The sequence below is a fragment of the Schistocerca serialis genome, chromosome 8, assembly GCF_023864345.2.
Source record: "Schistocerca serialis cubense isolate TAMUIC-IGC-003099 chromosome 8, iqSchSeri2.2, whole genome shotgun sequence".
Taxonomy (NCBI): Eukaryota; Metazoa; Arthropoda; class Insecta; order Orthoptera; family Acrididae; genus Schistocerca; species Schistocerca serialis.
Genome location: NC_064645.1, coordinates 575811900 through 575823870, shown reverse-complemented (window position 1 = coordinate 575823870; position 11971 = coordinate 575811900). Strand labels below are relative to the sequence as shown.

The window sequence follows — 11971 nt, the reverse complement described above, 5'->3', positions numbered from 1 at the left end:
TTTGGTCATGTATCTGTCACACTTGTTTTGGTCGCACCTGGAATCTTAACTTTTTGGTCCCCTCCCCAAATCAATCAATCAACCTAGAATCTTTAGCATCCAGTTATTCCTCTACGATTATTCGATTTTTCGAAAATTTTGTTCTGTGTGATTTACACTATACTGCACTGTACTGTACTCAAGAAGTTCCTGTTTTTGTGGAATTACATATGAAATGTTAAGCTTTTATTGTATTCTTTCGTAAATAACACAAAATGGTTGGTTAGTTCATGTTGTTTTGCTATTCATTGTTTCTACATCGTGTTTTAAAAAATGGCAAAAATGGTTCAAATGGCTCTGAGCACTATGGGACTTAACATCTGAGGTCATCAGTCCCCTAGAACTTAGAACTACTTAAAGCTAACTAACCTAAGGACATCACACACATCCATGCCCGAGGCAGGATTCGAACCTGCGACCACTGCGATCGCGCGGCTCCAGACTGAAGGGCCTAGAACCGCTCGGCCACATCAGCCGGCTATCGTGTTTTATTTTATGACTATACAGTTACCTGGATGAGGGTTGAGCACCAAAATCGGTTGTAATAAGTAAGGAATACAATACAACACTGTGTTATGCATTTCTCGAAACTTGGTACAGTAGCTAACAACACAGAGGAAACTGTACAAACATTCCATGACTTCATCAAATGTCGATATAGTTCAAGAGAAAAATAAAGCACAATATACGTAACACTAAAAGTAATGGCATTCTGATAGCAAAATATTTGTTAAATGTAACGATCTCTGCGTACCAAAAAAGATTATCACTTTTTTCCTACACTAGTCTCATGTCAAAGTAAAGGGACACCATATCATTGTGGATGCAACATTGACCTATCACAAGACGATGACGTAAGACGATAAAAACCGGTTCGTGATCCAATGAACAATATTTTTCAGAACAGTGGGTAAATGTTTCATTTTTAATAACCTTCACTGCAGGTCCTTGCAGGTGTTCAGTTTGTTGTAACAACGACTGGTTCGCAATTGTGTCATTATGGCTCCAGGACCACATTTTCTCGGTAGCATTAATAATGAAAACGAGAGATTCTACATTTAAACTTACCACTGAAAGAAATCTGATGTACATGCACACATTTGGCAAGAAATCCACGATGTTTCTGTCCGAATGATTAATACAGGGTGATCCACGGGGAATACTACATTTTCAGTTGGCCACCTGGTAAGATGTAAATGTGCTCGCGCGCCATCTACCGCATCTAATCGGTGCAACACAGTGTTCCATTCAGTTGTGTATATAACGTCGGCCAATGCAATTCAGTATTTGGGTGGCGGAGGATTTCTGTCTTGGGCAAAGCGTTGTGGCTGTCTAACGCGCAGTGGGTCAAAGCAGAAACCGCAACTTCCGTGTCGCAGAAAGAATGACAATTTTCAGGCAGACAAAATAATGTCTCGAGGCGTGAATAGTGGCCGGCGTGAATCAGAAGGAACCTGAAATTACAGTTAGAACGCCGGAAAATAGCCAACAGAGCCCACAGCAATCTGTCCATAGCCATTCCAGAATGTAACAAACAAAATTTCAAGTTTCGTCGACAAGTGGCTCAACAGGTACAGCCGGGAGATCAAGTGAGAAGGTGCAATTTCTGCACAAGATTCCTGAATACTAGACGCAGTTATAACAAATATTGTGATGTCTGATGGGGCAAACTTCCCTCCGAATGAGTTTGTCAATAAAAAAAACTTCCCACGCTACTCCGACACAAACACGCAGATCATTCATGAAAAGGCCCTTGGTAACCCAAGTTGGTTTTTTTTTTCTTCCACAGCAGCCGTCCAGTGAGCGTCAGTTCACAGTGGTGCGTGGCGAAGGTTAATGATGCCTTTATTCTATAGGTGCAGGAACATCCCGTTTGCACGCATATGGTTTCAATAAGACGGGGCTCAAGTCCATACGGCTACACTGAGACAGCACTTTCCACATCGAAGAGTCTCTCGATTCGGTGACATCTCATGGACGGCACGATCACCTGATCTTTCAAGCCCTATTTTTTTTTTTTTTTTCTTGTAGGGTCATCTCAAATACAAAGTCTATTCATGGCGTCTACCGAACACCGGCGAGTTGAAAGGTGCAATCCGGGAAAAAACAGAGGCCACGCCTCAATAAATGTTTCAGAACGTAATGAGGAGCTTTCAAGAACGTCTTCAACAAACCATCGCCCATGATGGAAGTCATTTGTGTGATGTACTTTTTAATAGATAAACTTATATCTTGATTTTTCTTTAATGGCAACGTGTGTAGGTCTGTCATCAGTACGTTATATTGGTGTAAATGTACGCTAAAGTTCATAATAACCTAATTAAAATGTACTACAGTACTTCCTGTGGGCCAACCTCCACTCCAGGGGATGGCTGTAAGGAAGGCTTGCAATTTGAAAGACCAGATGAATACCTCACAGCGAAAACATCCACTCACGGACTGGCAGAAAGGTCTACAATTCTGCATCTTAAAAAAAACTCGTATGCCATTCGCCAAAAGACAAATTGTGGCCAGTCAACAGTCTGACGACTATTGCATATCTTCGAGTTAACGTTTTCAAGCCTACTTATAACTTTTTCGGAAATTGATCGGTTGCTAACAGACAGAGCTCGATAACCACATCCCAGAGTAAAGTATGTATCTGCCTCTTGTGACTCTAAGTACAGCTGAAACATATTTATGCAACTGCACTGTTACACTATGGAAACTCCTGGCTGTGACAACTTACCAAAGTCGCTGGTGCAGAACGCAGTAGTCATCTCGTCTGGGGTACAGGGCCGGCACTCTGGAAAAACAGAAACAAAAGATATAATAACAGCCTGTGTTAGCCTACTAAATGAAGGGCTTATTTCAATAGTGGTACGAGTCTATTTTTGTTCATTCTGAGATACAGAATCCTAAAGTTCAATGAGCGCAGTTGAGATCCCAGAAATATTCATGTATATTTCTGGTATCTCAACTGCAGATTTTTCAGCGCTCATTTAACTTTAGGACTCTGCATCTCAGAACGAACAAAAATGGACTTGTACCACTACTGAAATAAGCCCTTCAAATGTAAAGCAATATAAGAATGAGGGAAGGCACACCAAAAAATCGAGCATGTAATGGGAGTCTGCAGAAACTGGTCAATTTGTCAGAAGGAAGGAAACTTGAAGGACGTTATCTGATCAAAGGTATCCAGACACCTGTTCGTGGACATTAATACGGGTGTGATCACCATTCCTCTTTATGCCAACCTGAACTCTACTGGGGACTTTTCAGTTAGGTTTCTGACTGTCTCTGGAGGAATGGCAGCCCATTCTTTCTCAAGAGCCGAAACCAGAAAAAGTAGGGCGTTGGACGCTGAGGTCTGGAGCGAAGTCAACGTTCTGACTCTTCCCAAATGTCTTCCATTGGGTTAAGGTCGGAACTCTGAGAAGCCAAACCATTCCAGGGAAGTTACTGTTGACAAACCATTGCTTCACAGATGCTGCTTCATGACAGGATGCATTGTCATGCTGATACAATCAAGCATCGTCTCCGAACAGTCCCTCTACTGTACTCAGTAAAATTTTAATATCCTTCCGCATTTAGCGTTTCCTGAAGTGGACTAAGGAGTCCACACCCTACACACGAAAAACATCGCCATAGCGTACACAACCTCTTCCACTCTCCACGTAATGGGAGGTATCGTAGTCCAGGCATTTGCCAAACCCAATCCATTCCATCGGATTGCCGCAGGGTGTAGCGTGGTTCATCACTCCAAATCATTTGCTTCGAGTCATCTACTGTCCAGTGGCGTCGCTCTTTACCTCACCTCAAGCACTGGTTATAGAAATGTGTGGTTTAGGAGGATCTTCTCGACCATTGTATCCCATCCGTTCCCAACTCCCTACCCATGATCATTGTGGTAGCACTTTGGAGCTCAAGCACGATTCCTCTGGCTGATTTCATGCCATTTCCTTCAACCACCCCCGCAATGCCCGACGGTCAGTGCCGATCAACACAGAAGGTCTGCCTGGTGTTGACTTAGCTGCTCCTTTTCTCTCCCCTTTCCACTTCACAATCACATCACCAACAATCAACTAGGAGAGCTTTAGAAACGTTGAAATGTCTACTTTTGGGAAGCTAGTTTTACATTTCTGAACATTTAAGCAAGTTGCCAATATATTAACTACTTGGAAATCTCATCAAAATCGGACTGAATACTTGTGCAGTTTCTGTCAGACAGTACTTCGTTATAGGTAACAGTTTCGTCTGTGAAAAGTCCGAGGTTACAATTAATACTTTCTGCAAGGTCGTGAACACCCAGCACGAACAGCTAGGGTTCTAACACACTTTCCTGGGGTACACCTGAAGTTACTTCGGCACCCGAAGTTACTTCTGCACCTGTCCCTGATTCTCCATCCGAGATAACTTACTGCCTATGAGTGTAGCGGACACTGAGCTCTTTACAGTTGAACCGGAAATTTGCCTTTCGAGGGTAATTCCGTTTTCGACTGGATACCCGAGCACGACTCGCCTACACAGATCAACTTCCGCCGCTTCTACAGGAATGTACTCTCCACAGGCGAGAGGGATATTCATTGAGGGCTAGAGACACGGGCGGCACGTCGTATTGCGGGGACACAGTGGTGCTAGCCGGTGTGTTTGGGTACACGGCATGGGCGGCGGCGGCAGCAGGCGTCCTGTCCTGGGTAAACAGTTTACGCACAGCGCGCTGAGTGAACGCCGTGGGAAGCGAGGCTGACTCGGGCACAGCCGTACCTACCGTATGTATGCCTGTTTGCCGCCTGTGCACCAAGTCTCGTTTTTGCCCTCGCCACAGCCACGGGCGTCTGCACTGCTGCCAGGGCCACGCAGCCGCTAGCACAGGCTTCGGGCGCGAAGCACAGCAGATTAAGCGCGAGAATCGCGTACGTGTCTGCGGACCAACAAAATGCTGTTAATCCCGACTGATGCAGCCATTGCCACGATGGATCGAAATGAACTTTCTTCCCCCTGTAACGGTTACACCTGCCTAATATCGAATAGGCACCCTGCGATGCACGCAGAAGTGCGGCAACACGACGTGGCATGGACTCGACTAATGTCTGAAGTAGTGCTGGAGGGAACTGACACCTTGAATTCTCCAGGTCTGTCCATAAATCCGAGAGCAGGACGAGGAGGTGCAGATTTCTTATGCAGAGCACGTTGCAAGGCATCCCAGATACACTCGCCGGCCGAAGTGGCCGTGCGGTTAAAGGCGCTGCAGTCTGGAACCGCAAGACCGCTACGCTCGCAGGTTCGAATCCTGCCTCGGGCATGGATGTTTCTGATGTCCTTAGGTTAGTTAGGTTTAACTAGTTCTAAGTTCTAGGGGACTAATGACCTCAGCAGTTGAGTCCCATAGTGCTCAGAGCCATTAGCCAGATACACTCAATAATGTTGATGTCTGGGGAGTTTGGTGGCCAGCGGAAGTGTTTAAAACCCAGAATTGTGTTTCTGGAGCCACTCTGTAGCAATTCTGGACGTTTGTGGAGTCTCATTGTCCTGCTGGGATTGCCCAAGTCCGCCGGAATGCACAATGGACATGAATGGATGCAGGTGATCGAACAGGATGCTTAGCCGGCCGGAGTGGCCGTGCGGTTCTGGGCGCTACAGTCTGGAACCAAGCGACCGCTACGGTCGCAGGTTCGAATCCTGCCTCGGGCATGGATGTGTGTGATGTTCTTAGGTTAGTTAGGTTTAATTAGTTCTAAGTGCTAGGCGACTGATGACCTCAGAAGTTAAGTCGCATAGTGCTCAGAGCCATTTTGAACAGGATGCTTAAGTACGTGTCACCTGTCAGAGTGGTCTCTACAACGTATCAGGGGTCCCATATCACTCCAACTGCACACGCCCCATATAATTATAGAGCCTCCATCAGCTTGAACAGTCCTCTGCTGACATGCAGCGTCCATTGATTCATGACGTTGTCTCCATACCCGTACAAATCCATCTGCTCGATACAATATGAAACGAGACTCGTCCAACCAGACATGTTTCCAATCAACAACAGTCCAATGTCAGTGCTGACGGGCCAAGGCTTTATGTCGTGCAGTCATCAAGGGAACACGAGTGAGCCTTCGGTTCCGAAAACACATACAGATGATGTTTCGTCGAATGGTTCGCACACTGACACTCGTTGATAGCCCAGCATTGAAATCTTCAGCAATTTGTGGAAGTGTTGCACTTCTGTCACTTTCTCTCTTCAGTCGTCGTTGGTCCCGTTCTTGCAGGATGTTTTTCCGGCCGCTGCGATGTCTGAGATTTGATGTTTCACCTGATTCCTGATATTTGCTGTACACTCGTGAAGCAGTTGTACGGTAAAATCCCCCACTTCATCGCTACTTCTGAGATGCTGTGTCACACCGCTCGTGCGCCGACCGTAACACCACGTTCAAACTCGCTTGAATCTTGGTAACATGGCACTGTGGCAGCAGTAACCGATCTAACAACTGCGCTAGACACTTGTCTTATTCGGCGTTGCCGAACGCAGCGCCGTATTCTGCCTCTTTACATGTCTCTGTATTTAAATACTCATGCCTATACCAGTTTCTTTGGCGTTTCATAGCATATTAGTCCAGACCCGTGATGAATTTGTGAAATGATTTTTTTCTGCTAGGCTGTTTCTTGTTCTTCTTCTTCCTGCATGTATTATGCGTTTGCCTTTGATGTGCTTTCAGATGAAATTATTGGCCTTTCCACCTCTTCCTCGGTCCTCCAAACAACATTCTGCCCAATGGGTAATAATTCATCAATTTTGATATTCTGTCGTCTTCCGTGCTTGTTCCTGTACTCCTTATTCTGTCCATGTAAGTTTTTTACTCCTGTAAGCTGACGAGTTTTGCATTTGCTATTACTCCTAAACTGTCGGTGTTGCTGCACGCCGGCCACTGTGGCCGAATGGTTCTAGGTGCTTCAGTCCGGAACCGCACTGCTGCTGCTGCTGCTGCGGTCGCAGATTCGAATCCTGCCTCGGGCATGGATGTGTGTGCTGTCCTTAGTTAGGTTTAAGTAGTTCTAAGTCTAGGGGACTGAGGACCTCCGATGTTAAGTCCCATAGTGCTTAGAGCAATTTGAACCTTTTTTGTTGCTGAACGCCGACTACAGGGAGTCATACGAATGGCGTCCATGGCTGCCGGTTTTCAAACGACAAAACGTAAGTCGCGCACTCCTGTCAACGTCATACTGTCCACCCACGGCCAGATTTCTACCTTGACGACCAGCTGCTCAATGTTATGCAGTGTTATCGCTTTTTGGGACGGCTCTTCGATGACCAGTTGACTGTAAGCGTGCTGGTCACACCTTATTCTTTTACGTCTGCCTCTAGTTTTCTCTCTCGACTTGTCGTTATCTTTCCTGAGATTTTACCAACTTATCGGCGTTTGCTGGTTTCCTTGCAGTAATGAAGGGTGTGGACGTACCGGTCGGGTGCAAAGGGTGCGCCTCCCGTCGTATGACGTGGCCCAGGAGCCTCCATTTGCTTTCTGGGCGGGACAACTCTCCCGCCTTCACCCCTATACCCCTCTCCCACTTCTATTTGCTTCTGTCTCTAGGTTTTATTGATTCTCTGGTACAATCAGGTTCATCGGGGATTGTCTTTTGTACCGTTCCTCTCTGGGGACTACTCCCGGCTTGACAGACGAAGGACTGAAGCACCGAAGACCTCTTAGTTTGCTCCCATTACCGCAACAATCCACCCATCTTCTCTGATGTCAGCGTTCATGCTGCTGTCGGATAGTGTGCACCCAGTTACTTTTCTTAGGTATTTGATCTCCGTCATTTATAATCTTTCCTCACTTCTTTTTGTTACAGCCCACGACTCACTTCCATATGTCAGAACCGACATCGTTTCGAAGAACCTGATTACGGTTTCCTTTCTTACTTAAGTTCTGAAAGTTCTTTAAATCTTTCTAATTTATCTTCTATGTCCATTTATGTTAGGAATGCGATAGTAAATACTAAGACTCAAGGGGTTTACTCTTTTGTAATCATGCGACAGATTAATTTATATGCCACAACTGGCCAATTACAACTAGGATCAGAAGATCACCAAAACAGAGTAATGTACTTGAAGATGGACTTATAATCCGAAACCTAGGTTGTGCAATAATAATAAATTGTGAAACAAGGCTAAAAACAGTGTTCGTTTAGTTAAAACAGAACGTAATAACATAAAAGTGGAATTACAGAGGAATTAAAGACATTAGCTGCCGACTACTTTCATGTCATTTGTGCTATAGTCAAACTCAAGTGATTAAATAACTGTTCTTTTATCACAGTAGTGAGTTCAGACACCATATGCTCCATTGTGCTATAGCTTTACGGCCATAGATGGGCTAGCAGCAAGAACCAGACAACTTTGTAGCTGGCCTCGAAGAAGAAATCGCGCACAAGATGATGGGGTTCATACGCCACGGAAACAAGCCCGTATGTTGGCTTCAGTAAGAATAAAGCTGAAACAAATGGCGGCTTTAGGGACGGAAGCCAGGTACAGCTTATGTCCAGTCGACACCACTAACTTGCCACTAAGGGACAGGTGTTTCATTTTTCAGTCCTCCTACGTCTTGTCTGCTAGTGCGAAACAATAGCAAGGATAACGAAACTTGTTAACATGCTGTGAATCATATATGGAAATTAGTATGATTTGTATTACGTAGCGCCTTGAAGAAGATTATCTTTTATATGAATAAAGATAGAAACTTACGGTGGGTTTAGGCCGGCCGGAGTGGCCGTGCGGTTCTAGGCGCTGCAGTCTGGAGCCGACCGACCGCTACGGTCGCAGGTTCGAATCCTGCCTCGGGCGTGGATGTGTGTGATGTCCTTAGGTTAGTTAGGTTTAATTAGTTCTAAGTTCTAGGCGACTGATGACCTCAGAAATTAAGTCGCATAGTGCTCAGAGCCATTTGAACCATTACGGTGGGTTTAAACTTGAGTTTAGAGACGAAAACTTTACTTTGTCGCAGTTGTAAGCTGCCAGTTCATACGCTTGCAGCACTTATCTAGGCTCACTAGTTCATTACCACACTTGCGCCGAGTCGAGTTAACACACCAACAAATTTCGTTTCAACAGGCGAAATGTCAGCTACAATGGTGCGCCTTTGTTCCCGTCGTGAGCAGGGCACTGCAGTCCCTACAGCATAAGGTGCGTTCGGATCTGGCACTGCATCATTGGCCTCCAAGGCCGCCTCGTTCATTTCCGTGTCCGGCCAGCTTTTCCAGAAGGCAGGTACTCCAATGACCTTGTTATTTGCCTCGGTCACGTCCTGTGTCGTGCAAGGTTGTCCAATAGAGGAACTATGAGCAAGTAGCCCGTATTTAGCATTGCTCCACACTCGCAGGAGGCGTTACCATCAGATGGAAAGGTGCTCCAGTTTTGCATGTTGGTCTTGCAACAGGGGACGCCCACCTAAGACGACTGATTGGTCTCCAAACAGGATAGAGTACATCACTACCCAAGACTATCTCTCCCTTTGCAAAGATATCTGGCGGCAGCTTGTTCTTCTATCTGGTGACGCAATTAGAGTCTTAGAGCTCTTTCTGAATGTCAGTGGACAGACTAAAGCTTGATGATCGTGCAGTACACGACTGCTCCTCAAAGACAGCGATGGCCTTTCTGATAGTGGGTGAGCTACTCCAACAATCGGGTAGAAGTTGTCGACTGGTGTTGGCTTATTCAAACAGTCTCACTGACTACAGTGTCATCCTGCTTGGTGAGAGCAGATGCAGTCCACACACGTGAGGCGTTCCCAGCAGCTAACACACACAAATGAAGAGCAGAAGTTCCAAGCTCGTGAGAACTAACTCCTTAGATGGCGGCTGTGGGCTTCCTCAAAACATCGTTCTCTCACAGTGCTCCAGTATGGTTTTACGACAATGTTCTGTGATGAGTAACACTTGGATGTACAAATGCTGGAAGATGCTGAAGTGGTCCGTCTAGTCATGTGAGGTCCAGTTCGCGCCCGACTTCTCTATTCCGTATGTGAAATGCGCACATCTGGGTCTTATTGGGATTTGACTTTAGATGAATGACCACATACTGAGGGCCAGACGTATATAAACATGGAGTCAGTTTTTTCCTTCTATCTTAGGCGGCCACTGTTGCATCATAAACGTAGATGAAATGCCTGAAGCGTTCTGTAATGGCGCGGTTGGTTTAAAGATTAAAAAGCACTATACCAAGCATGCTGCCTTGAGGTGAGCCTTCCTTTGTAATATGTGTCATCTGCTCTTCTTATCCTCGACAGAGACCTGAAGTCTTCTATACTGCAGGAGAGTCGCTATGAGGAATGCTAATCGCTAATCACTAGCAAGATGGTAAATTTTCTTCAGCAACTTACAGTGGTTAACAGTGTCGTAGGCAGGTGTTAAATAGACAAAGGCAACTCCAGTCATTTAACCCTGTTCGAAACCATGCTCACAGAGATGGCTGGTGTTCAGTATCCGACTGCAGCACGATTTTCCAGACTGAAAACCAGCTTGCTGAGAAATGAGCTTTCCTTCGATTATGATGTAATGCCTGATCTCAAAGTGTGTGAAGTTTTGTTTGTGGTGTCACCGCCAGACACCACACTTGCTAGGTGGTAGCCTTTAAATCGGCCGCGGTCCGTTAGTATACGTCGGACCCGCGTGTCGCCACTATCCGTGATTGCAGACCGAGCGCCGCCACACGGCAGGTCTAGTCTAGAGAGACTCCCTAGCACTCGCCCCAGTTGTACAGCCGACTTTGCTAGCGATGGTTCACTGTCAACTTACGCTCTCATTTGCAGAGACGATAGTTTAGCATAGCCTTCAGCTACGTCATTTGCTACGACCTAGCAAGGGGCCACATTCAGTTACTATGTGTCTTCTGAACAGATAAGATTGTGAATCATGTACCGTCAAGAGCGACGTTCGTCATTAATGGATTAAAGTTAAGTATCAACAAGCTACGTCCACTTTCTGAATTCTAATTCCTTGTCATGTTCCAGACCTCACGTCAGTACAGTTCTTCCCTCCTCACACCAGCCTGCGTGAGCTAAAACGCGTGCATTTCGGCCTCCAGTTGTAACACTGTGTTGGCTCTTCTGCTAACACAACATTGTTTGTGCGTATTTCTGTAAGATTCTGCGTGCGTGCCTGCTCATCCAGCAACTTGGGACTAACAGCTAATACCGATAGCTGTCAATATGACAGCTCCAGATGTGCTCAGAGAAGTATGGGACTTGTTTGACTATCATCAAGATGTTTGTCCAGCAGTTGGCGGAGGGCGCAGTTGTGGTTTGCGAATAACAAGTCGGAAATACGATCGTAAACGTCATTGTAAAACGAACGCCAAGGTTGTATGTTTCTGAATATAAACTCGGAAAGTTCTGTTGAAAGGAATTTTTGTAGTCCTGCGGGTTAAGTTAAAATTCACACCAACTTTCTATTACTCATTCAAGTAGGAGATGCACAAGACGTCCTTGGACCCATCATTCGAAGCGAAAAGGTCTAGTAAAGATTGGCACTAAAATACATACCTGAAGAGCTATGACCGTTTCTTCATCTTCGATGAAGAACTCTTAGCTCTTTTAGGTACGCATTTTAGAGCCCATACTTACTGTACTTTTTCGCTTTGAATGATCATTCTTGTCATATCCCCGAATACTGATCATTCCGTCTGGGATACCCCGTAGTTGTGTAGTCAGATAAATATTCTGGAACGCTTTGTACAGGGCCGCAGCCAAGGATATGTACAGGCCTTTAAAAAAGCGGGATTGTGTAAATTTCTTTACGCACGTGGAGGAGAGAAGAAGCTAGCTACATGGCTAGCACGGTAAAGGAGCTACTGATGCGGCGTGGAGCTCGGTTCCCACAGCCGGCCGGAGTTGCACAGTCTGGCCTAGCGGCCGGACAACTTTTCCGAGCACGTCTGCCCGTCTGTATTCCCAGCACTCGTCTCCCGTCC

General features: G+C 45.8%; 1 protein-coding gene across 1 annotated transcript in view; it reads right to left on the bottom strand.

Annotated features, from left to right (window-relative positions):
* LOC126417130 (meteorin-like protein) overlaps positions 1 to 11971 on the bottom strand; it is a 310884-nt gene that overhangs the window by 7110 nt on the left and 291803 nt on the right. The window contains exon 3 of the mRNA XM_050085027.1: positions 2768 to 2824. Coding sequence (XP_049940984.1) covers positions 2768 to 2824 — 57 coding nt within the window. The remainder of the gene's footprint in view (positions 1 to 2767; positions 2825 to 11971) is intronic.